The following is a 25,360-nucleotide window of genomic DNA, read 5'->3' as shown; positions in this document are numbered from 1 at the left end:
ACGTCAGCAAGAACTAGCCGCTTGTTGCTTTATTTCATAGGGATGTTGTTTCGATTCCTTATGATACAATTTACTGGAATACATGTGTCAATAATATCTGTTGGAAAAAGGTATGGTTATTACCACACAAATACCTGCTTGTTAACAAGGTGAAATAGGTCTCTTTCAGAATGATCCATAAGTATTACCCTGCGAATCATTACCTGAAGAAACTCAAAGACATTAACGGTCCTTTTTGTGTTGAGCGTCCAGAAACAGCTTTGCATTGATTTTGGCACTGTCTACACGTAAAGAGATTATGGCAAGACATTTGTAGTTAATAATATTCTTGAAGACTTGTTTACATTTTAGTCTTATCCAGAGCAATTTATAGTAACGAGTGCAAACATTTTCGTACTGGTCCCCCCCCGTATGAATCAAACCCACAACCCTGGCTTTGCAAGCGCCATGCGCTACCAACTGAGCTAAGGATACATCGTAGAATGATCAAATGTGATGCCAATTTCCGTAACTATAAAAACGGATAAATACATTTTTTATACCTCAAATGTAATGGCTAAATGTAATATTCATAAATGTAAATTCACTAATAGAAAAACACTCTTCCTTGTTTTCTATTAAGAGTTGGAGCAATACTTTAAGAACAAATTATTATTTAGAATGACGGCCTATGCCGGCCAAACTTGGACGACGCTGTGCCTACTGTGCGCCGTCCAACCACGGCCGGTTATGATAGAGCCTGGATCCGAACCAGGGTGTCTGTAGTGAAGTTTCAAGCACTGAGATGCAGTGCCTTAGACCGCTGCACCACTCAGGAGACAAAGGTTTTAAAATTGTACAAACATATACTGACGTGGAATTATACATTCAAAATGCCTATTAAGCAAAGTGCATAACCAAGCACACAGGGTTAACCCTTCTGCTGTGTTCCGGTCGAATTGGACCGATTTACAAGTTTTCTCTCTGAAAAATGTAGTTAATTTAATCTGATTGTCATCTGAACACACAAAATACATTTGGATGATTTTCATTACATTTTGGGTGTATTATTTAACTTTTGTACGCCTGTGGTGTTCTCGGTCAAAAATGACATGTCATTAGAAATGAATGGGTGAAACTACAATTAGTGTATAAAATTGAGTTCGGGCACATGCCCATTCATCAGATGGACACACTTCCTCTCCAAGACCCCCACATGCATGTATGTTTGAGCACACACACACCTCACTCCCCTTCTTGGCTTCCATGGCAACCCCCACGGAACCTTTCCCCCACGGGAACCACACCTGTTGGCATTCTCACAAACAATCGCAACATTGTTTCATTAATATATATATAACTTTTCTCGCAGCTCTTGTACAGTATATAAAGCTTTTTTGAGGCCTTTGCTCACAATTTATTCTGTGGTAGCATAATGACCAAACGATATACTGTATGTGAGGCCCTTGATCATATCTTTGATAATGACACTGGTGAGGAGGAAAGAGTCCGTGTTAAACTTGGACTCAAAGTAGTCTGTGATAAATAGCACAATATGTTTCATCTGAGTATTTGTTATAGTCAAAATAATCCATACATTCTGCTTGTTTCTACTCAAAAACAAGTTGTATGAGCTCAGGTCAATGAGGCCTACAGGCCACAAATACCAAATAGAAGTTCAAAACGTGTAATGTTCACAAGAACTTAAGTTGATAAAAAGATCTAAGGCAACATTAGGTGATAATATATGTATTATAAAATATTTATTTTCAGCACTAATGTGGCGGTCATTTTGGACACATTATTACACAAAATTAATTAACATGAAACGAACACAACAGGAGGGTTAAGAAATAAAAACATAAAAATATATATGTTCATATATGTATTTTTATTTTATTTTTTACTATCGTCACAATACACGTCAAGTATTACGTCACATCCGGTTTGGGGGGAAGTGGTCCGTCAGCGAAATCTGTCCCCTGTGTTATTATTGTTGGCAAAAGAGCATCTGCGTACACTGTAAAGTCGTGTACACAACGTTTGCTACCATCCTTTCGAAAACTTTACAATAATGCCGTCGGGAAAAAACTTTAGAAGGAGAAGAGAAAGCTCTTCGGATGAAGAGGAAGACGAGATAACAGCTGAAGTTAGGTAACGTTTGAGACGTTTTCAATATAGCTTACCTTAGTTAGCCACGACGTGTATGATGGCTAGGTTCTAGTTGGCTAATGACTTCGATTGCCAGATAGCAGTTCTTCCTGTTCTTGATATTGACACTAGTCAAATAGTTTTTTCTCTACTCAGATCGAAACTGGACGAAGCTAAAGAACTTCAGAGTTTACGGAAAAGACAGACTGGAGTTAGGTAGGTAAAGTTTACAGTTAAACAGCATGTTTCTGTTGTGTACATTATCTAATTGCACTTAGCTAGAAGTGTATATCACAGCTAGCTATGCAATAATATTTGATTATCAACATTTATTTTTTTAAAGACTGAATTGGGTTTTCAGCCAAATTACAGGCTCATAACTTGGTTTGCTGCTATAAAGCCAAGGGATGCGGCTGGATAAATTGAATCATTATCTCAGTCCATGACATAATAGCTTTAATCATAGTTTGTTTACAAAGACTCAAATGAGCAAGCTTATTGTGTTAAGATGGAGTAAAGACAGTTACTTGCGCCTACTGAGGCATGTACAATTTAGCATATATTCTAAAAAAAAAATAAACAGGCATATTATAAAATTACTTTAATAGTTGAGAAATTGTACCTTAACGAAACTGAAAAGTTCTGATTAACTTTGTTATGTTGTACTATTCAGCGTGGCCGCATTGTTGGAGGGGGAGAAACTTCGCTTGGACGAAGGGGGTGATGTATGTTTTTTTCCCATGTTTACATAGTGTTATTGTTCAGTAGTTGATACATTGAATGTGTTTCTGCTTCAAACATCTTATACTAACTACATTCTTCTCAACTTTCATTGCTCAACAGAATGACCCTTTTAAATTGAAGACGGGGGGGGTTGTTGACATGAAAAAAGTTAAAGACCGGGCCAGAGACATGTAAGCTTTTATTGCTACCAGTTTGAGGCTTTTAATGTGTGTAAGACCAAGTTTTTGTCAGTATTTATGGTGTACGTCTCTTCTCCACCTTCAGGACCGATGACGACACAGGGGACCTTAATCTAGGCACTTCTTTCTCTGCCGAGACCAACAGACGAGATGAAGATGCCGACATGTATGTTATCAACAAACCTCTGCAAACCAAACATTTTATTCGATTTTATTAAGATCCTCATTAGCTGACGCCATACGGAAAATACATTAAACAAAAACTCAGGGAAAAAAAGAAATGTCCTCTCTCTCAACTGCGTTTATTTTCAGCAAACTTGTGTAAATATTTGTATGAACATAAGATTCAACAACTGAGACAAACTGAACAAGTACCACAGACATGTGACTAACATAAATGGAATAATGTGTCTCTGAACAAAGGGGGGGTCAAAATCAAAAGTAACAGTCAGTATCTGGTGTATTTGCATTAAGTACTGCAGTATATTTCCTCCTCATGGACTACACCAGATTTGCCAGTTCTTTGCTGTGAGATGTTACCCCACTCTTCCACCAAGGCACCTGCAAGTTCCCGGACATTTCTGTGGGAAATGGCCCTAGCCCTCACCCTCTGACCCAACAGGTCCCAGACGTGCTCAATGGGATTGAGATCCAGGCTCTTCATTAGCCATGGCAGAACACTGACATTCCTGTCTTGCAGGAAATCACGCACAGAACAAGCAATATGCCTGGTGGCATTGTCATGCTGGGGGGGGTCAGGTCAGGATGAGCTTGCAGGAAGGGTACCACATGAGGGAGGAGGATGTCTTCCCTGTAACGCACAGCGTTGAGATTGCCTGCAATGACAACAAGCTCAGTCCGATGATGCTGTGATGCACCGCCCCAGGCCATGACGGACCCTCCAAATCGATCCCGCTCCAGAGTACAGGGCTCGGTGTAACTCTCATTCCTTCCACGATAAATTTTAATCCGACCATCACCCCTGGTGAGACAAAACCGCGACTCGTCAGTGAAGAGCAGTTTTTGCCAGTCCTGTCTGGTCCAGCGACTGGTTTGTGCCCATAGGCGACGTTGTTGCCGGTGATGTCTGATGAGGACCTGCCCTACAACAGGCCAGTTTTTGCTGTGAGCCCTCAGTCCAGCCTCTCTCAGCCTACTGCGGTCAGTCTGAGCACTGATGGAGGGATTGTGCATTCCTGGTGTAACTCGTGGCCCTGGCAATAAATTGCTGCCCATCTGCAGTCCTCATGTCTCCTTGCAGCATGCCTAAGGCACGTTCACGCAGATGAGCAGGGACCCGTGGCATCTTTCTTTGTGTTTTTCAGAGTCTGTGACCTTAATTGTCTACCGTCTGTAAGCTGTTAGTGTCTTAATGACCGTTCCACAGGTGCATGTTCTTTAATTGTTTGTGGTTCATTGAACACGCATGGGAAACAGTGTTTAAACCCTTTACAATGAAGATCTGTGGATTTTTACTAATTATCTTTGGAAGACAGGGTTCTGAAAAAGGGACATTTCTTTTTTTTGCTGTGTTCTCACCTTATCTGATGAGGTCTCACTGTCTCAGTTCACAATTGAAGTTCTATATTTTGCTGTATATTTTTAAATGTTCTCCCCCCGACTAGGATGAAGTACATTGAGACAGAGCTGAAGAAGAAGAAGGGCTTGGTGGAAGCGGAGGAGCAGAAGGTAAAAGTGAAGAACGCTGAGGACCTCCTGTACGAGCTGCCGGAGAACATCCGAGTCAACTCGGCCAAGAAGACTGAAGAGATGTTGTCCAATCAGATGCTGAGTGGGATCCCCGAAGTTGACCTTGGCATTGAGTGAGTGGCCAGGGTCTCAATGTTTCTGCAGCTGAATACACCAAGAGTGTTTCCCCTAGGAGTTCTGTTTTTTTGCTCTTGTTAAACCTGTATTAATGTCTGTAGCAACTATAGCAATGTCTCGTAATCTTACCACAACAAATCCATTGACTGAAAACCTTGCACAACAGCTGTGTTTGTTTAGCACACCTTGAAGCTTAGATAAAGAGCATTATTTCAGATTTTTGTTTTTCAGTGCTAAGATAAAGAACATCATCTTCACAGAGGAGGCCAAGGCCAAGCTGCTACAGGATCAGAGGAACAAGAAGAAGGACAACGGTACCTCCTTCGTCCCCACCAACATCGCTGTCAACTACGTCCAGCACAACCGCTGTGAGTTATGTTCATGTCATCTGATACCTGCTTCACACTACAGGGCAGACCCGAACAGTGATGGATGCGTAACCAGGCCAGCCCAGTACAGCTAGGCTTGACTCCGTAGCATGACATCAAATCACATCCACCTGTTTTACACATGCTGATCTGTCAGCCTTTAACTGTGTGAATATCTTTTGTTCCAGTCTACCGTGAAGACGTGAACGCCCCACAGAGACACCACAACAGACACAAACCAAAGGAGCCAGAGGCCAGGCCTCTTCGTGTGGGTGACACAGAGAAACCAGGACCAGAGGGTAAGAGAAGAATCCACACAACTGCATCAACCACTACAGACCAGAGGACATATACAAACATATTGCTAGAGAGAAGCCACAGCTAATACTGATAGCATAACACAGTATCTGAGATGAAAACATTTGTATATTTTTAGCTGAGATATTAGAGAATACACCTATTAGAGACGTTAACTGTCAATCTGCTCTCATGTCTCTTCCAGCTGTGGAACCAGCCAACCATCGTAAGAGGCCTAACAACGAGAAGGCCACGGACGACTACCACTATGAGAAGTTCAAGAAGATGAACCGTAGATACTGAGGATAGATTTGCCCTTTGACTGGAATTTGGATAATCTCCATTGAACATGATTTTTAGTCTAGGGCTAGGCTTAGTTTTTCCTTTAGAAAAAAAATCTATGCCCATTTGTATAAATAGCCCCTTCTGCTTTTTGTTTCCAGCTTTTGTTGTTTTGTCTGGGACTCGATTGATGTAGTGTATTCTATCAATAGCATGTGAAATGTCATACATCTGAATTATTTGATGTCATTCCATCCTTGGTTTCTACAATAAATGTACCATGTTCTTTGACATTTGTCAGAACAAAACCAGTAGTAATAGCTGACTATTTTTGGATTGTTCCAGATTTTTTTTTTTTTTTTAAAGATTAGAGACAGGCTTGAGTTTATAATGGTGTTTTATTCACTTGTTGAATTCTTCATGAAATTAAAAGCTTACTAACTGAAATTGCAATATTACAAAAACAATGCTACAAAAGATATCCAAGAACATAACATCCATACACTTGCATGACATGCAGTCTTATGGTCATACATTTAGACAAGTTAACCAAAATAAAGAAATTGGCATCAGTAATGCACCATGTTTCTGCCACTGGGGTAACTGAAATGTCTTTCGAACTAAATCTCAACAAGTGTAATGGGGATATTAGACCGACAGGGCAAAAACAAATCTTGGTTAGATATTCGGGAGACACAGTTTTAAAGTTGTTTGGGCCAGCTAAGTCTTCACACTAGTTGCATTAAGCATTATCTCTAATCTTGTCCAAATTTAACTTGAAAAAAACAACACTATCCATTTGGTCAGATACTTGCTACAGAGCTTACAGCATTTAGAAACTATCGGAGAAGCAACCTTAGATGGATTACCATTATTGATTAAATAAAGTATGAGTGATATTTGTGCAGTTGGAGTGTAACGTTAGCTTATCAACAGTGTTCATCATACTGATCCCTTGTAATCTTAAAGTATACAGAGGAATACCGTTGAAACATTAAAGGTCTTCAGTTTTGCTTGCCCCCCATTTCCACCAGACACACTGTCAGTGGAAGACTTGTCATACTGTACATGGATAGACTATGATACATTAACACTAATCTACGTACCACTGAGAATCTGAGTGACAGTGTTGGAGGGAGAGGTCCATTCTACATCTATATGTGGTCTGCTTTAGGGCTTGTCTGGCGCGGCGGTGGTCCCGTGTCCGTTGAGGTGCTGTTTGGGGGTGGTCTCCTGGGAGGCAGGTCCGTCTGTGTCCTCCTCGACCCCCTGGGCTGACCCCCCATCCGGGGACGCCCAACTGTCCCAACGCCAGTAGGCCTCACACAGGGGCAGGTCGGTACTGTCCCACTGACCGTAGCTTTACCAGAACAAAAACCATAGAGGGGCATAGAATCAGCAAAGCACAGAGAAGAGAGGTGTGTGTCTGACACATCTGGTAGAGTACAGACACACACCTGCATTAAAGAGACAGACACAGGAATGATGCACAGGAAACAGCAGTATGAAGTACAAGCTTAAGCTCTAAAAGGATTCCAGGGGAATGTCAGCGAGGTCTAGTGTCTGGTGCTGTGACCATTTCCCTAAATAAATGTCTGTATTCTTTCATTCCTCTTCGTCTTCGCTATTAACAGCTGCAATGCAGGCTCAAAGATGGTAAACTGGATACATTCATTGCTTGTTTTGTTTCCATTTCCAAATGCAACACAATCAATGAAACATGACCTGGAGCAAAGGGTCAATGAGTAGGTAAAAATCTGTCGATGTGCCCTTGAGAAAGGCATGTAACACTAATTGCGTCTGCTAAATGCCTCAAATGTAAACGTAGAGTTGGGTCATCTGTAACTGACTGTTAGATACACTAGCTGTTGGTATTAGGGTTGTTGCGATTCAAGTAATGTGATACTCTGAAGTATCGTGGGAAGGAATCAAAACAAAACATGAGGCGTACTGAATTTCCTGAGGAAAACAGTCCTAATGTCAGAAACCAGCAGCCTGATGTTGTCACCCAGAATCCCATGTTTCTTTTCCAAGCTAAAGCACACTATATGTCACATACAGTGGGTTTTTAAAGGATCAAGGAGTTTAGTCTGCTTTGTGTTTTCCTTTTTGCCAAGGAAAATCAAGTATCGTAGTATCACAATACTGGTGTCGTGACAACCCTAGTTTGTATCACCTAGCTGTGTAATCTTACCCCCAGAAGTGCATTAGATCCTGATGCAGGGCAAAGAACAGGAAATGCACAGGCAAAGAAAAAGAGGGGATACAACACCTTGCATGCTGAAAAGCAGCATCTAGAGACAGCTAGATTTCTCACAGTTAAAAAAATTAGACAGAAAATGACATTGTTTTGTCTCTAGTTTATTTTTCAGTGTTTATAAAGATAAAATACTTGGTCTATGCCAATGATATATATATATATACACACACACACACACACACACACACACACACACACACACACACACACACACACACTATATGACCAATAGAGGGCGCTGTGTTGAAGCCACCGTGCCGCCATCTTGACATGCCCCCCCACCAGTGTAAAAAATGGAATATAAATAAATGCATTTATTAATGTCTACATTTGTTTTTGCCACATTTATTCTATTACAGATACCTTAATGCATACTTTTACATTATATTGTGAGCTATTTTTTTCCTTACAAAGTATAATTTTGGGAGATTACTAATGTTACTGTCGCAACTACAACAACAAAAACACTTAAATACATGCGATTTTGTCCTTGAAAATGTAATTTTAACACTGTAGAATTCCATTCATTCCTATGGAGGACTGCTCCTACTGGGCAGTGCAAATATGGCCGACCGGTGGCTTCAAAGCCTCTCAATAGTCAATAGATTGCATCAGCAATCCAGGGTTTATATACATCATTGGTCTATGCAGGTGACGGACACAGACTAAATACATATTGCCATAGTTGATGTGTGTGCAACAGTGCATGCTTTGTGAACACAGTTTGCACGGTTACTGGCTTGGTCAATTGTCAGATACAACACTGGATTCCGTTCAAGGCAAAGTTTCTGGAACCCTCAGAGATTAGATTTGTCTAGCACTTTCCAGTATAAAACCATTCAATAGAAAATAAATAACACAAATGCCTGTGTGTTGGTTAATGGACCTATATGTTCACAATTTATAATTAGGGTTATAAATGCATAATACTTTTGCTTGTAGAAATGATCTTACAGTGATTTTGTAATTAAAGCATAGTTTTTCCTTCTTCATTAGATTCCAAGTATTTTGCAATGAAAGCATTTTTAAAACATGTTTTTTCTTACATTTCCCTTCCTGAGCCGTTTGCTCTGAGTTAACACAAATCTTTCAATTACATGATTGAATAGTTTACTAAAGGATCTTATCCACATTTCAGCACACAACTACACCCACTCACCAGTCCACAAATACTGACTGTAAAGCTTAAGAATGTGTTACCTAGATACCTATAAACGGTATACAGTTGAAGTTGGAAGTTTGCATACACCTTAGCCAAATACATTTCAAGTCAGTTTTTCACAATTCCTGACATTTAATCCTAGTAAAAATTCCCTATTTTAGGTCAGTTAGGATTTGAGGTCGACCGATTATGGTTTTCCAACGCCTAAACCGATTATTGGAGGACCCAAAAAAAGCAGATAACGATTAATCGGCTGATTTTTATTTTCTATTTATTCGTAATAATGACAATTACAACAATACTGAATGGACACTTATTTTAACTAAATATAATACATCAATAAAATCAATTTAGCCTCAAATAAATAATGAAACATGTTCAATTTGGTTTAAATCATGCAAAAACAAAGTGTTGGAGAAGAGAGTAAAAGTGCAATATGTGCCATGTAAGAAAGCTAACGTTTACGTTCCTTGCTCAGAACATGAGAACATATGAAAGCTGGTGGTTCCTTTTAACATGATTCTTCAATATTCCCAGGTAAGAAGTTTTAGGTTGTAGTTATTATAGGAATTATAGGACCATTTCTCTCTATACCATTTGTATTTCATATACCTTTGACTATTGGATGTTCTTATAGGCACTTTAGTATTGCCAGCGTAACAGTATAGCTTCCGTCCCTCTCCTCGCCCAAGGAACACATCGACAACAGTCACCCACCAAGCATCGTTACCCATCGCTCCACAAAAGCCACAGCCCTTGCAGAGCAAGGGGAACAACTACTTCAAGGTCTCAGAGAGAGTATCGTCACCGATTTAAATGCTATTACCGAGCACCCAGCTAACTAGCTAGCCATTTCACATCAGTTACAACAGCCTAATCTCGGGAGTTAAACAGCGCAATGCTTGAAACACAGCGAAGAGCTGCTGGCAAGCGCACAAAAGTGCTTACGAGCCTGCTGCTGCCTACCACCGCTCAGTCAGACTGCTCTATCAAATATCAAATCATAGACTTAATTATAACATAATATCACACAGAAATACGAGCCGTAGGTCATTAATATGGTCAAACCCGGAAACTATAATTTCGAAAACAAAACGTTTCAGTGAAATACGAAACCGTTCCGTATTTTATCTAATGGGTGGCATCCATAGGTCTAAATATTCCTGTAACATTGCACAACATTCCATGTTATGTCATAATTACGCAAAATTCTGGCAAATTAGTTCGCAACGAGCCAGGCGGCCCAAACTGTTGCATATACCCTGACTCTGCGTGCAATGAACGCAAGAGAAATGGCACAATTTCCCTAGTTTAATATTGCCTGCTAACCTGGATTTCTTTTAATGAAATATGCAGGTTTAAAAAAAATATACCTCTGTGTATTGATTTTAAGAAAGGCATTGATGTTTATGGTTAGGTACATTTAATTTTATTTTAACCCCCTTGTCTCCCCAATTTCGTGGTATACAATTGTTAGTAGTTACTATCTTGTCTCATCGCTACAACTCCAGTACGGGCTCTAGAGAGAAGAAGGTTGAACGTCATGCGTCCTCTGATACACAACCCAACCGCACTGCTTCTTAACACAGCGCGCATCCAACCCGGAAGCCAGCCACACAAATGTGTCGGAAGAAACACCGTGCACCTGGCGACCTGGTTAGCGCGCACTGCGCCCGGCCCGCCACAGGAGTCGCTAGTGCGCGATGAGACAAGGATATCCCTACCGGCCAAACCCTCCCTAACCCGGAGGACGCTAGGTCAATTGTGCGTTGCCCCATGGACCTCCCAGTCGTAAATGCGCTTTTGTTAAATCATCCCCCATTTGGCGAAGTTGGCTGTCTTTGTTAGGAAGAAATGGTCTTCACACAGTTCGCAACGAGCCAGGCGGCCCAAACTGCTGCATATACCCTGACTCTGTTGCACAGAACAGAAGATAAGTGACACAATTTCCCTAGTTAAAAGAAATTAATGTTAGCAGGCAATATTCACTAAATATGCAGGTTTAAAAATATATACTTGTGTATTGATTTTAAGAAAGGCGTTGATGTTTATGGTTAGGTACACATTGATGCAACGACAGTGCTTTTTTTTCACGAATGCACTTGTTAAATCACCCGTTTGGCGAAGTAGGCTATGATTTAATGATAAATTAACAGGCACCGCATCGATTATACTCAACGCAGGACAAGCTAGATAAACTAGTAATATCATCAACCTGTGTAGTGATTGTTAAGATTGATTGTTTTTATAAGATACATTTAATGATATCTAGCACCTTACCTTGGCTCCTTGCTGCACTCGCATAACAGGTAGTCAGCCTGTCACGCAGTCTCCTCGTGGAGTGCAATGTAATCGGCCATGATCAGTGTCCAAAAATGCAGATGACCGATTGTTATGAAAACTTGAAATTCGGCCATTCCGATTAATCGGTCGACCTCTAGTTAGGATCACCACTTTATTTTAAGAATGTGAATTTCAAAATAATAGAGAGAATAATTTCTTTCAGCTTTTATTTCTTTCATCACATTCCCAGTGGGTCAGAAGTTTACATACACTTACACTCAATTAGTATTTGGTAGCATTGCCTTTAAAATTGCTTAACTTAGGTGAACGTTTTGGATAGCCTTCCACAAGCTTCCCACAATAAGTTGGGTGAATTTTGGCCCATTCCTCCTGACAGAGCTAGTGTAACTGAGTAGGTTTGTAGTCATCCTTGCTTTTTCAGTTCTACCCACAAATTTTCTATAGGATTGAGGTCAGGGCTTTGTGATTGCCACTCCAATACCTAGACTTTGTTGTCCTTAAGCCATTTTTCCACAACTTTGGAAGTATGCGTGGGGTCAATGTCCATTTGAAAGACCCATTTGCAACCAAGCATTAACTTTGTGACTGATGTCTTGAGATGTTGCTTCAAAATATCCACACAATTTTCCTGCCTCATGATGCCATCTATTTTGTGAAGTGCACCAGTGTCTCCTGCAGCAAAGCACCCCCACAACATGATGCTGCCACCCCCATGCTTCACGGTTGGGATGGTGTTCTTCGGCTTGCAAGCCTCCCCCTTTTTCCTCCAGACATAACGATGGTCATTATGGCCAAACAGTTCTATTTTTGTTTCATTAGACAAGAGGACATTTCTCCAAAAAGTACAATCTTTGTCCCCATGTGCAGTTGCAAACCATAGTGTGGCTTTTTTATGGCGGTTTTGGAGCAGTGGTTTCTTCCTTGCTGAGTGGCCTTTCAGGTTATGTCGATATAGGACTCTTTTTACTGTGGATATAGATACTTTTGTACCGGTTTCCTCTAGCATCTTCACAAGGTCCTTTTGCTGTTGTTATGGGATTGTTTTGCACATTTCGCAACAAAGTACGTTCATCTCTAGGAGACAGAACGCGTCTCCTTCCTGAGCGGTATGACGGCTGCATGGTCCCATGGTGTTTATACTTGCGTGCTATTGTTTGTACAGATGAACGTGGTACCTTCAGGCGTTTGGAAATTGCTCCCAAGGATGAACCAGACTTGTGGAGGTCTACCATTTTCTTTCTGAGGTCTTGGCTGATTTCTTTTGATATTCCCATGATGTCAAGCAAAGAGGCACTGAATTTGAAGGTAGGCCTTGAAATACATCCACAGGTACACCTCCAATTGACTCAAATGATGTCAATTTTCTGGAATTTTCCAAGCTGTTTAATGGCACAGTCAACTTAGTGTAGGTAAACCTCTGACCCACTGGAATTGTGATACAGTGAATTATAAGTGAAATAATCTGTCTGTAAACAATTGTTGGAAAAATTACTTGTGTCATGCACAAAGTAGATGTCCGAACCAACTTGCCAAACCTATAGTTTGTCAACAAGAAAGCGGTTGTGGAGTGGTTGAAAAATGAGTTTTAATTACTTCAACCTAAGTGTATGTAAACTTCCGACTTCAACTGTATGTTCTCTCAATCATCAGCCTATTACAAACAACTGAGGAAGAATATAGCAACTAGATACACTACATGACCAACAGTAAGTGGACACCTGCTCGTTGAACATCTCATTCCAAAATCATGGGCCTTAATATGGAGTTGGTCCGCCCTTTGCTGCTATAACAGCTTCCACTCTTCTGGGAGGTTTTCCACTAGATGTTGGAACATTGCTGCGGGGACTTGCTTCCATTCAGCCACAAGAGCATTACTGAAGTCGGGCACTGATGTTGGGTGATTAGGCCTGACTTGCAGTCAGCGTTCCAATTAATCACAAAGGGGTTCGATTGGGTTGAGGTCAGGGCTTTGTGCAGGCCAGTCAAGTTCTTCCACACCGATCTCAAGAAACCATTTCTGTATGGACTTCGCTTTGTGCACTGGTGCTTTGAGATGCTGAAACAGGAAAGGTCCTTCCCCAAACTGTTACCACAAAGTTGGAAGCACAGAATTGTCTAGAATGTCATTATATGCTGTAGCATTGAGATTTCCCCCCACTGGAACTAAGGGGCCTAGCCCAAACCATGAAAAACAGCCCCAGACAAGTATTCCTCCTCAACCAAACTTTACAGTTGGCACTATGCATTCGGGCATGTAGCGTTCTCCTGTCATCCACCAAACCCAGATTCATTAATCGGACTGACGAATGGTGAAGCATGATTCATCCCTCCAGAGAACGCATTTCCAATGCTCCAGACTCCAATGGCGGCAAACTTTACAGCACTCCTGCCGGCGCTTGGCATCGCGCATGGTGATCTTAGGCTTGTGTGCGGCTGCTCGGCCATGGAAAGCTGACATTGCTTCCAGAGGCAGTTTGGAACTCGGTAGTGAGTGTTGCAAATGAAGACAGACGCTCTACGCACTTCATCATTCTGCGGTCCCGTTCTGTGAGCATGTGTGGCTACCACTTCGCGGCTGAGCCGTTGTTGATCCTAGACGTTTCCACTTCACAATAACAGCACTTACAGTTGACAGGGAGCAGCTCTAATAGGGCAGAAATGTAATGAACTAACAAAAAGTTGGAATCCTATGGCGGTGCCATTTTGAAAGTCACTGAGCTCGAGTAAGGCCATTCTACTGCCAATGTTTTTCTATGGAGATTGCATGGCGGTGTGCTCGATTTTATAAACCTGTCAGCAACAAGTGAGGCTGAAATAGCAGAAACCACAAATTTGAAGGGGTGTCCACATACTTTTGTATATATAGTGTACACTAGGACCACACTTATGATTGGGTATAACATTTACCATGTTGAGACCTACAATCTATCATACATGAGGATATAAAAAAAAACTTCCAGAGGCATTACAAACAAGGCACATAATTTAATTTTCAACCAAATGAGATTAGATTCATCATGGTGAATGTGCTGCAAAATAACTTTGCCCATAGATCAACCATCTATTTTGCTGTTAAAACCAGCATTTGGATATTCTATTGAAGTTGACGCAATACACAGAGACACTAAAGGACTAATGGCGATGACTGAGGTGGTGGGGTAAGATAAACCCTTCATAAGGCACGACAGTGAGGGGGACTAGGGGCTATAAGTCAAGATAGAGTGGATCAACCGAACCTTGACTGTGCAGTATGAGCCTACTTGTACCTGGAGGAGTAATATTCTTCCTCTAGCTCGTACAGGTCGATGGCGATCTCGTCACGGAGCGAGGTGAGCTTCTTGTCGCACTCCTCCTGCAGCGAGCGCAGCTGCTGGTTCTGCAGGCTGATGGCCTCGTTGACCGAAGGGAAGTCGTTGAGGATCAGGAACTGCTTCAGGTCCGACACTAGCTTCATCAGGGACTCGCCCGCACGCACCTTCAGACACAACAACAAACCACTGGGATTATCACTGGTGCTTTTGCCTTGTAACATGCACTCAATACAGGGTCATATTCATTATGCAACAAATGTGGAAGAAACAGACTGAAACAGGGTGGGACTACCTGAAATTGTTGAATAAGAAACACTCATTTGAATTTTCTGTTCCAAAATGTTTTCAAATCGTTTCCATTGCAGGCCCATGAACATGACCCAGGATTGAATTCTAACTCAACCATTAAGTTCCCTAAGCAAGGGGTTTAAAGTTGAAGGAAAGCTCTCCTAGTCTCTAGGGAGTCTTGCTGGCATGTACTTACAATGTTGGCTGCTCTGACGTGCATCTCATAGTGGTCCTGCTCAGCCTGTGTAGCCCGAGAGACCTGTGTCTCGTCCTCTACCTGGAGCAAAACAACACAACACATTTTGGTTGAACAGAAGAGATAGAATGACTTTATGGGTTAAACCGTCATTCTTTCAGTAAAAAAAACATTAGGAAAAAACTCCTTTGTCTGTTTCTATCTTTCGCTCACATAGAAAAACACACAGTCGCACACACTCAAATGTGATCGCATGATCTCACACACACACACACACACACACACACACACACACACACACACACACACACACACACACACACACACAATACCATAACGTTGCAGCTACCTTTGCGGTTTTTATGATTTCCGTGAGGTTATCTAGAATGGACCTGATATCATCCTTCAGTCTTTTGTTGTAGTTCTGAAGAAGACTCTCCTTGCTTTGAGGGAGCGCTCTTTGATTGGCCATCGTATTCAGGAATGTAAACAAACCCCTAAAAGCAAATAAAGGAGATACATAAAGATTCAAAATACCCCCACGTTATACTGTAGTTAGCCAGCAAAATAAAACGGCATGGCATTGCTAGCGCGCATCACCAAATGCAATGTCTTGACTTCTTCGTCTTCTTTGGGATTGGTTTGGCGGATCACATTCCAATTTTTAGGTGCATACACTGCCACCTATTGTACCGGAGTGTGAGGATAGTCACAACCTACCTACGTTAAATTACGGCAATACAAAATTGGGGGAGATTAAAATGACCCTGACAACTATTAGCCCCCACAAAAAAACACTACCTAATTCCACTATTTAACCCTATCTTACCCTTCTCCAGGCCAATGGTCTGGGAAGACAGAGCACTATCACTCAATATTCCCTGCAACTCTTCTGCAGTAAAATATCACAATCAAATCAAATTGTATTGGTCACATACATATATTTAGCAGAGTGGTAGTTCCCCTTGCTCTGCATGGGTAACGCTGCTTCGAGGGTGGCTGTTGTCGATGTGTTCCTGGTTCGAGCTCAAGTAGGAGCAAGGAGAGGGACGGAAGCTATACTGTTACACTGGCAATACTAAAGTGCCTATAAGAACATCCAATAGTCAAAGGTTAATGAAATACAAATGGTATAGAGAGAAATAGTCCTATAATTCCTATAATAACTACAACCTAAAACTTCTTACCTGGGAATATTGAAGACTCATGTTAAAAGGAACCACCAGCTTTCATATGTTCTCATGTTCTGAGCAAGGAATTTAAACGTTAGCTTTCTTACATAGCACATATTGCACTTTTACTTTCTTCTCCAACACTTTGTTTTTGCATTATTTAAACCAAATTGAACATGTTTCATTATTTATTTGAGGCTAAATTGATTTTTATTGATGTATTATATCAAGTCAAAATAAGTGTTCATTCAGTATTGTTGTAATTGTCATTATTACAAATAAATAAATAAAAATTGGCCAATTAATCGATATCAGCTTTTTTTGGTCCTCCAATAATCGGTAACGTAAACTCACCTCATTCCGTACAAATGTGCGCAACCGCAACATTCAAACGAGGCTACAAAGAAATCTAATTGGACTGTAACGACTGTGTTGCCGTCAAAATCGGGGGTATGAACTAGGTTTCTATTCAAGCGTTGATCGACATGGTAATGGCTCTATAGTATTGGAGAAAAGTTGAAAAAAACTGACCCTCCGTGACATCTTGACGTGTCATGTCGTAACGTACAGCACACATAAAGAAACTATTTCTGTCTTACAATCTCTCTCCACCAGGTGTAGCACTTCTATCATACTTTAAAAACAAGAAAAGGACAGTGGCGGGGTAAGGGGGATACATAGTCATTTTTTTGTGTCATCATTGCATGCGATCATCATTCTCAAAGCAGCTGTTTACTTCTAAGATCACTTTAGCGCCGCCCTAAAAACCTGATTCAAATTCGACACAAACCTTCAAATAGGTATGCAATGACACATTATATGAACTCTTTATAGTGTTTTATTTACATTTTAGAGGCGATAAGGTGATACGTTGGACAAATCGAGTGGAGAAAAAAGCAATTTTCCCACACAACATCTCTCCTTCTCACTAGCACGCATTAGTTTCGCTTCCCCACCCGCCATTTCTAAAAAGACCCGAACGGGCTCATTGCCTGCTTGAATTATGCAGAATCGTGCAGGGTTTAGGTCATGTAATTGATTCTGTTGGAAAAGGGATAAATTGTGCTTTACAATGGTATTGACATTACAGTTGATCTGGAAGTATGCTGCTAGGCGACCTAAACTGGAACATGCTTAACACCCCAGCCATCCTACAATCTAAGCTTGATGCCCTCAATCTCACACAAATGATCAATGAACCTACCAGTTACCGCCCCAAAGCGTTAAACACGGGCACCCTCATAGATATCATCCTAACCAACTGGCCCTCTAAATACACCTCTGCTGTCTTCAACCAAGAACTCAGCGATCACTGCCTCATTGCCTGCATCCATAATGGGTCAGCGGTCAAACGACCTCCACTCATCACTGTCAAACGCTCCCTGAAACACTTCAGCGAGCAGGCCTTTCTAATCGACCTGGCCGGGGTATCCTGGAAGGATATTGATCTCATTCCGTCAGTAGAGGATGCCTGGTTACTTTTTTAATGCCTTCCTAACCATCTTAAATAAGCATGTCCCATTCAAGAAATTTAGAACCAGGAACAGATACAGCCCTTGGTTCTCTCCAGACCTGACTGCCCTTAACCAACACAAAAACATCCTATGGCGTTATGCATTAGCATATGCAGCTGTTCAGGGAAGCTAGAAACCATTATACTCAGGCAGTTAGAAAAGTCAAGGCTAGCTTTTTCAAGCAGAAATTTGCTTCCTGCAACACTAACTCAAAAAAGTTCTGGGACACTGTAAAGTCCATGGAGAATAAGAACACCTCCCAGCTGCCCACTGCACTGAAGATAGGCAACACTCACCACTGATAAATCCACTATAATTGAGAATTTCAATAAGCATTTTTCTACGGCTGGCCATGCTTTCCACCTGGCTACTCCTAACCCAGTCAACAGCACTGCACCCCCAGCAACTCGCCCAAGCCTTCCCTATTTCTCCTCCTCCCAAATCCAGTCAGCTGATGTCACTACTCTGGACGGCTCTGACTTAGAATACGTGGACAACTACAAATACCTAGGTGTCAGGTTAGACTGTGAACTCTCCTTCCAGACCCACATCAAACATCTCCAATCCAAAGTTAAATCTAGAATTGGCTTCCTAGTTCGTAACAAAGCATCCTTCACTCATGCTGCCAAACATACCCTTGTAAAACTGACCATCCTACCAAACCTCAACTTTGGCCATGTCATTTACAAAATAGCCTCCAATACCCTACTCAACAAATTGGATGCAGTCTATTACAGTGCAATCCGTTTTGTCACCAAAGCCCCATATACTACCCACCATTGCGACCTGTACGCTCTCGTTGGCTGGCCCTCGCTTCATACTCGTCGACAAACCCACTGGCTTCATGTCATCTATAAGACTCTGCTAGGTAAAGTCCCCCCTTATCTCAGCTCACTGGTCACCATAGCATCACCCACCTGTAGCACGCGCTGCAGCAGGTATATCTCTCTGGTCACCCCCAAAACCTATTCTTTCTTTGGCCGCCTCTCCTTCCAGTTCTCTGCTGCCAATGACTGGAACAAACTACAAAAATCTCTGAAACTGGAAACACTAGCCTTAAGCGCCAACTGTCAGAGCAGCTCACAGATTACTGCACCTGTACATAGCCCACCTATAATTTAGCCCAAACAACTACCTCTTTCCCTACTGTATTTATTTTGCTCCTTTGCCCCCATTATTTTTTATTTATACTTTGCACATCCTTCCACTGCAAATCTACCATTCCAGTGTTTTACTTGCTATATTGTATTTACTTTGCCACCATGGCCTTTTTTTGCCTTTACCTCCCTCATCTCACCTTATTTGCTCACATCGCATATAGACTTGTTTATACTGTATTATTGACTGTATGTTTGTTTTACTCCATGTGTAACTGTGTCGTTGTATGTGTCGAACTGATTTGCTTTATCTTGGCCAGGTCGCAATTGTAAATGAGAACTTGTTCTCAGCTTGCCTACCTGGTTAAATAAAGGTTAAATAAAATAAATAAATAAAAATTACTTTTTGGGGCGCTAGAATAAGGGCAATTGTACGGACCAAGGCGATGTACGAGTTTGCGTTATCGGCGTTAAAAAATCATAATCGATCGACCTCTAACTCGGATAACTCATTGTTGTGTTCCTGGCCTGAGAGGATAGAAGGCTAATGTTAACTAGCTAACGTTTCACATGAAAGTAAGTCAGACAAGCGAGCTAGCATTTTAGCCAGGTAGCCTAAGATAACCAAAAATAAATGCCTGTACTGTATGACAGCGTGATAGACAGTTTCGCCAACATGAAATAGCGGCGGATGACATAAGCTTCCTCTACAAGTAGAGTGAGTCAACATGTTTTTCTACTTTCACGAATGCGTTTGTAACGTGCAATATGCTTTTTGGACTTCACCGGAGAGGTTGCGCTCCAGTTTTGTGATAAAGGTGTGGTTGAATTTATTCTGCCACCGTGTCTTCTTATTGTCTCGGCCTTTAGACCTGTATATCACGGGTGCAAGGCATATTAACTAACACTATTTTTTAGAGCAAACAACGCAAATATCACAACGCTTAGGTTGTAATCAGGTTTTTTTCTGGCTTCGCCAGTGATTTTACCCACGCTCCCACCGCTACTGCTACTTGCAGAAATGAAGAGAAATATATTAACTCAACCACAAATCGTCAATACTGAGGTCATCTATTTGTGCATGGTATATACAGTTCTCTATCAATTATAAAACATCACCTACCTCCTAATACATCGTTGAAAAGTATTATTTATGAAAATAGAAAGGTGCACATCCCATTCAAAATCACCACTGCCGTCGATTGTTTATGACGTCACATAAATGTCTCGCGGTACTTAAATTACCCACAATCCATGGATCTTCCTTTCTGTCTGATCCAACATGGTGAGTGTACGGGTATTTTATTTCGGGGGGAAATCTAGATGTTTTCATCCCTCGTCATCTTCTTTCTAAAGCTGTGATATCTGATAAACGTTATAGTAATATGGTATACATAACACAAGCACCAATTTTATATTTGAATGGTGCGGTAATATTTAGCTGTTTTATCGGATAACTCATGAATTGGCAGTGATATTTGCCGGTGACGTTATCCACACGGGACCTCCTAGTACAGCATTTTAATTAATGTATTCGGAATCCGACTGCGGCTGAAATGTAGTGTATGCACGTATAAACCGCTTCACGCTTGTGACGGGTAGTGTACAAGACTAGTAAAATACTAGATGGACAACCAAGTAGTAGGCCTAACCTCGCTTCAGCCCGTTTTGCTAACTACGGTGCCTGCCCTCTTGCAGTCAATTCGCATAGTCAAGGGGATACTGGCCTTGTGTAACGTTACATCAAATTGTCAAATGCCTGTTTGGATAGTTAACGAGTGATGTAAGTTAATAGTTTGGTTGGATTACTTAGCTGGCTTGGTATCCATAACTAACCTTACCTCGCAGTAAAGTTTGTGTTAGTTAACCAACTTACATTTCACGAGGTGTAACTTCCTTTTGAACTTTTCGTTATAACCACGGAACAGTCTTTATTTTCTGGCTTTTGCTGTGATGCTTTGAATTTCTTCAACTGAATATTATATGTGGATTAAAAACAAACGTTTTAACCCTGAGCTAAAGCCACACTATTGTTTAAATGTCTGAATAAACTGTCATGTATGCTGACCAGCCTACTTTTTTAAACAGCCTAAAGGCAAGAAGTCTAAGGGGAAGAAGGTGGCACCAGCCCCTTCGGTGGCCAAAAAGCACGAGGCCAAGAAAGTGGTCAACCCCCTGTTCGAGAAGAGGCCAAAGAACTATGGCATTGGTGCGTAAAGTGAACCTTTTGGGATTTGTATTTGATTTCTAGTAACTGTTCTGTCTTACCTGTGCAGATGATGTAAAGAATATTTGCTATCTTAACAACAATGCAGACAACCCACCAAGATCGCTGATGCACTTGTTCCATGACTATAGTGGCTTTGACTTTTCTGATTATGCAGTACTGATTGGATGCACTAATCTCCCATGTTTGTTCATAGGTCAGGACATCCAGCCAAAGCGTGATTTGACACGCTTTGTTAAATGGCCCCGTTACATCCGCCTGCAGAGGCAGCGCTCCATCCTGTACAAGCGTCTGAAGGTCCCCCCAGCGATCAACCAGTTCACCCAGGCGCTAGACCGCCAGACTGGTAGTTCTCAGTGCATACTTTTATCAATTTGGATGTTGATTTGTGTATTGTTTGTGGGTCATTTTTTTCTGCGTCTTGAATGAATTATTTTGTGGGATATTTTGCAGATGATGTGAATAATATTTGCTATCTGAACAGCAATGTTGACATCCCACCAAGATCACTGATGCACCTTAGAAGACCCTAAAATTATCCTTGTGAATCTCTAACTTGAGACATTTTGAGTCGCAGGTCATGTTTTCTGTTATGTCCCAGAGACAGTTAATGTACTGGTTTTCTATTTCCCTTACAGCCACACAGCTGTTCAAGCTGGCCCACAAGTACAGGCCGGAGACCAAGCAGGAGAAGAAGCAGAGGCTGCTGGCCCGCGCTGAACAGAAGGCTGCTGGAAAGGGAGACACCCCAACAAAGAGGCCACCTGTTCTCCGTGCAGGTGAGGCAGATATTGAGGTCTTTTTAAAGAAAATGAATTATACATACTTTGGCGTTGATGCAATGATGTTTGAATTTCTTCACCTGAAACAATCATGTAGTTTTATTGAGCTTTTTAACCCTGAGCATAAGCCGTGAATTGTTTGACTATTTCAACAACTCTGTTGAATGTGGGTTTGATATCAATGTTGAATTCTCCCATAGGTGTGAACACTGTCACCACTCTGGTGGAAAGCAAGAAGGCCCAGCTGGTGGTCATTGCCCACGATGTGGACCCTATTGAGGTAAGACAACTGAAATTGTAGGCTTGTTTCTTGCTGTATGGGTTCGCTTTAGCAGGCTGTTATTACTCGTGGGCATATGTGGTCATTTGCAATGATGCTTGAATTTCTTCACCTGAATCCTCTATGTGGATCAAAACATACGAGCTTTTTAATTCTGAGCTAAGACCGCTGCCCTGTATTGTAGTTGAGAAGGCACAGCCAGAAATGTGTTGTCCATGGATATTGATACTAGTCATTTTTCTTGTCTCCTCTGTAGCTGGTAGTCTTTCTGCCTGCTCTGTGTCGCAAGATGGGCGTCCCTTACTGCATTGTCAAGGGCAAGGCCAGGCTGGGAAGACTGGTGCACAGAAAGACCTGTACCTCAGTCGCCTTCACGCAGACAAACCCGTGAGTAACAAGTGGCAAAGCCAAACATTGATGCACTGAGGCCTACCTCTAGTAAGTTGCGCTTGTGCTCTTTTTAAATCTATGAAATCCTTTTGGCGATGATGTATGAATTTCTTCAACTGAACAACCGTGTGGCTTTATGAGCTTTTTAACCCTGAGCCAAAGGTTTACGAGCAGTTCACCTGGATGTCGATTGTACTTTGGCGATGCACTGACATGTTCCTACTTTTTCAGTGAAGACAAAGGTTCCCTTGCCAAGCTGGTGGAAGCAATCAAGACCAACTACAATGACCGATATGAGGAGGTGAGTGGCCAGTCTGATCAGCTACCGTTTTGTCAATATTGACTAGTAGTCAAGCCACAATGTTTCTGGGTCCTGAAGATGGATGGATTTACTTGTGGGTTCATTTTTGGCTTTTGCAGATGGGAATGAATATTTGCTGTCTTAACAGCAATTCTGACACCCACCAAGAATACTGATGCAATTAGCTTAACCTTTCTATCGCAGGGGTTCCACTAACGGAACACCTCAACAACATTCCGCTGAAAAGGAAGTGTGCGAAATTTAAAAATATTTTTGGGAAATATGTAACTTTCGCACATTAACAAGTCCGACACAGTAAATGAAAGATAAACATCTTGTTAATCTACCCATCGTGTCCGATTAAAAAAAAAAAATGCTTTACAGCTAAAGCACAACATATGATTATGTTAGATCACCACCAAGGTGAAGAAACACACAGCCATTTTTCCAGCCAAAGATAGGAGTCAACAAAAAGCAGAAATATAGATAAAAATTAATCACTAACCTTTGATCTTCATCAGATGATACTCCTAGAACTTCATGTTACACAATACATGTATGTTTTGTTCGATACTGTGCATATTTATATCCAAAAATCTGTTAATATTGGCGCCTTACGTGCAGTAATGTTTTGATTCCAAAACATCCGGTGATTTTGCAGAAATACTAATAATACACATTGATAAAAGATACAACTGTTATTCACAGAATTAAAGAGACTTATCCTTAATGCAACCACGGTGTCAGATTTATAAAAAAATAAATAAAAAAAATTAAAAACGAAAAAAGATTATCTGAGAACGGTGCTCAGAACCCAAAACGACCAGGGGAAAAGCTGCCATTTTGGAATCAAAAAAGTTAGAAACAACACCATAAATATTCACTTACCTTGATCTTCATCAGAAGGCACTAGCGTGTTCAGCCCAGTAATCCATCTTCATGAGGCGCAAGCATTTCATCCAGACAAAAACTTGAAAACTTCCGTTACAGTCCTTTTAGAAACATGTCAAACGATATATGGAATCAATCGTTAAGTTGTTCTTAACATAAAACATCAATAATGTTCCAACCTGGGGGTTCTTTTGTCTTCAGATAAAGCACTGGAACGTGAGGTAACTCTGTCGAGAGCTCGCGTCATGAGACAGAGGCACTATGCCAGACCACTGACTCAAACAGGTCTCATGAGCCTCTCCTTTATGGTAGAATCCTCAAGTTTCAAAAGACTGTTGACATCTAGTGGAAGTGCAACCTCATCCATATCTCAATGTGTACTTGGTGAGCCAAGCTTTGAAAAACTACAAACCTCAGATGTCCCACTTCCTGGTTGATTTCTTCTCTCAGGTTTTTGCCTGCCATATGAGTTCTGTTATACTCAGTCATCATTCAAACAGTTTTACAAACTTCAGTGTTTTCTATCCAATAATAATATGCAAATATTAGCATCTGGGACAGAGCAGGAGGAAGTTCACTCTGGGCACGCTATTCATCCAAGAGTGAAAATGTTGCCCCCTATCCCAAAAAAACATGTATTTAACTTGAGGGGGATCTAGCTTAAAGCACATGAGTCACCACTTTGTCTCCCTGAACTGACTTAATTTAACCTGGTTCCCACTAAATTAACTCATGACAATGTGCTTCCTCTTCTAGATCCGTCGTCACTGGGGAGGTGGTATCATGGGTCCGAAGTCCACAGCCCGTATTGCCAAGCTGGAGAAGGCTAAGGCCAAGGAACTGGCCACCAAGCTCGGATAAACTGATATCAAAATAAATGTCTCAAGAAATATGCTCTTTGTTTTTTGTCCAATGAGAACCCCTATGTTATGCATGTGAACCTTAAATGGATATTGTGCTGATCACATGAGTTCCAAATGTCAACGGTAGTGGCACATTTTGTATGTGTATTGAATCTATAAAATAAATGATCATACACCATTGGTGCCAATCATGTTTAACATATTGGTAGATTTCTGATGCCGGGAGAATTACCTGGACAAAGTGGGACTACTGGTGCCCCTCTGTGTATTACACTTGCTGACCTAAGGCCACTGTTGGCGGTGCAACAGGTGGCATTGCCCAGCAGAAACATTGTGTAGTGTGCTTTACTTGAAATAGCACAGCTCAGGCCTGAACATATTTAAACCACCCAATCATAACATGACAACTGGATGCAGTTTGCTATTTTATTAGGATACTTCATATGCACTACAATCCTACTTACAAACGTGCAATTTCATTGATTTGATCATCAA

At 41.3% G+C, this 25,360-nt stretch overlaps 3 protein-coding genes and 6 non-coding genes across 10 annotated transcripts; 8 read left to right on the top strand and 1 right to left on the bottom strand.

Annotated features, from left to right (window-relative positions):
* Positions 1 to 1,951: 1,951 nt before the first annotated feature.
* Positions 1,952 to 6,145, top strand: lg4h9orf78 (linkage group 4 C9orf78 homolog). Its single transcript, XM_029648562.2, has 9 exons — positions 1,952 to 2,133; positions 2,287 to 2,346; positions 2,804 to 2,855; positions 2,974 to 3,044; positions 3,139 to 3,219; positions 4,679 to 4,876; positions 5,112 to 5,248; positions 5,437 to 5,547; positions 5,751 to 6,145. The coding sequence occupies exons 1-9, from the start codon at positions 2,054 to 2,056 to the stop codon at positions 5,846 to 5,848; spliced, it is 888 nt and encodes a 295-aa protein (XP_029504422.1). The 5' UTR covers positions 1,952 to 2,053; the 3' UTR covers positions 5,849 to 6,145.
* A 61-nt stretch (positions 6,146 to 6,206) lies between these two features.
* Positions 6,207 to 20,362, bottom strand: med22 (mediator complex subunit 22). Of its 2 annotated transcripts, none has more exons than XM_029648588.2 (5): positions 20,255 to 20,362; positions 15,698 to 15,845; positions 15,349 to 15,429; positions 14,820 to 15,028; positions 6,207 to 7,187 (listed from the first exon to the last, which is right to left on the bottom strand). In XM_029648588.2, the coding sequence occupies exons 2-5, from the start codon at positions 15,818 to 15,820 to the stop codon at positions 6,998 to 7,000; spliced, it is 603 nt and encodes a 200-aa protein (XP_029504448.1). In that variant the 5' UTR covers positions 15,821 to 15,845; positions 20,255 to 20,362; the 3' UTR covers positions 6,207 to 6,997. The 2 variants fall into 2 exon arrangements, with proteins under 2 accessions (XP_029504448.1, XP_064873371.1); XM_065017299.1 differs by lacking the exon at positions 20,255 to 20,362 and adding an exon at positions 16,287 to 16,376.
* Positions 20,363 to 20,385: 23 nt separating this feature from the next.
* On the top strand, positions 20,386 to 25,043 carry rpl7a (ribosomal protein L7a). Its single transcript, XM_029645622.1, has 8 exons — positions 20,386 to 20,416; positions 21,203 to 21,340; positions 21,555 to 21,704; positions 21,997 to 22,137; positions 22,341 to 22,420; positions 22,677 to 22,807; positions 23,042 to 23,111; positions 24,759 to 25,043. Exons 1-8 carry the CDS (start codon positions 20,386 to 20,388, stop codon positions 24,861 to 24,863), a joined length of 846 nt encoding a protein of 281 aa, XP_029501482.1. The 3' UTR covers positions 24,864 to 25,043.
* On the top strand, positions 21,077 to 21,151 carry LOC115129077 (small nucleolar RNA SNORD36). Its single transcript, XR_003863600.1, has one exon. It is a non-coding gene; the product is annotated as a small nucleolar RNA SNORD36 (small nucleolar RNA).
* LOC115129079 (small nucleolar RNA SNORD24) lies at positions 21,403 to 21,471 on the top strand. The gene has a single exon (XR_003863602.1). It is a non-coding gene; the product is annotated as a small nucleolar RNA SNORD24 (small nucleolar RNA).
* Positions 21,807 to 21,875, top strand: LOC115129080 (small nucleolar RNA SNORD24). The gene has a single exon (XR_003863603.1). It is a non-coding gene; the product is annotated as a small nucleolar RNA SNORD24 (small nucleolar RNA).
* LOC115129075 (small nucleolar RNA SNORD36) lies at positions 22,195 to 22,266 on the top strand. Its single transcript, XR_003863598.1, has one exon. It is a non-coding gene; the product is annotated as a small nucleolar RNA SNORD36 (small nucleolar RNA).
* On the top strand, positions 22,507 to 22,583 carry LOC115129074 (small nucleolar RNA SNORD36). The gene has a single exon (XR_003863597.1). It is a non-coding gene; the product is annotated as a small nucleolar RNA SNORD36 (small nucleolar RNA).
* Positions 22,901 to 22,970, top strand: LOC115129076 (small nucleolar RNA SNORD36). The gene has a single exon (XR_003863599.1). It is a non-coding gene; the product is annotated as a small nucleolar RNA SNORD36 (small nucleolar RNA).
* Positions 25,044 to 25,360: the final 317 nt, after the last annotated feature.

The sequence above is a fragment of the Oncorhynchus nerka genome, linkage group LG4 (genome assembly GCF_034236695.1).
Source record: "Oncorhynchus nerka isolate Pitt River linkage group LG4, Oner_Uvic_2.0, whole genome shotgun sequence".
NCBI lineage: Eukaryota > Metazoa > Chordata > Actinopteri > Salmoniformes > Salmonidae > Oncorhynchus > Oncorhynchus nerka.
The sequence above is the reverse complement of the archived record's forward strand: the minus strand, read 5'-3'. Positions and strand labels throughout refer to the sequence as shown.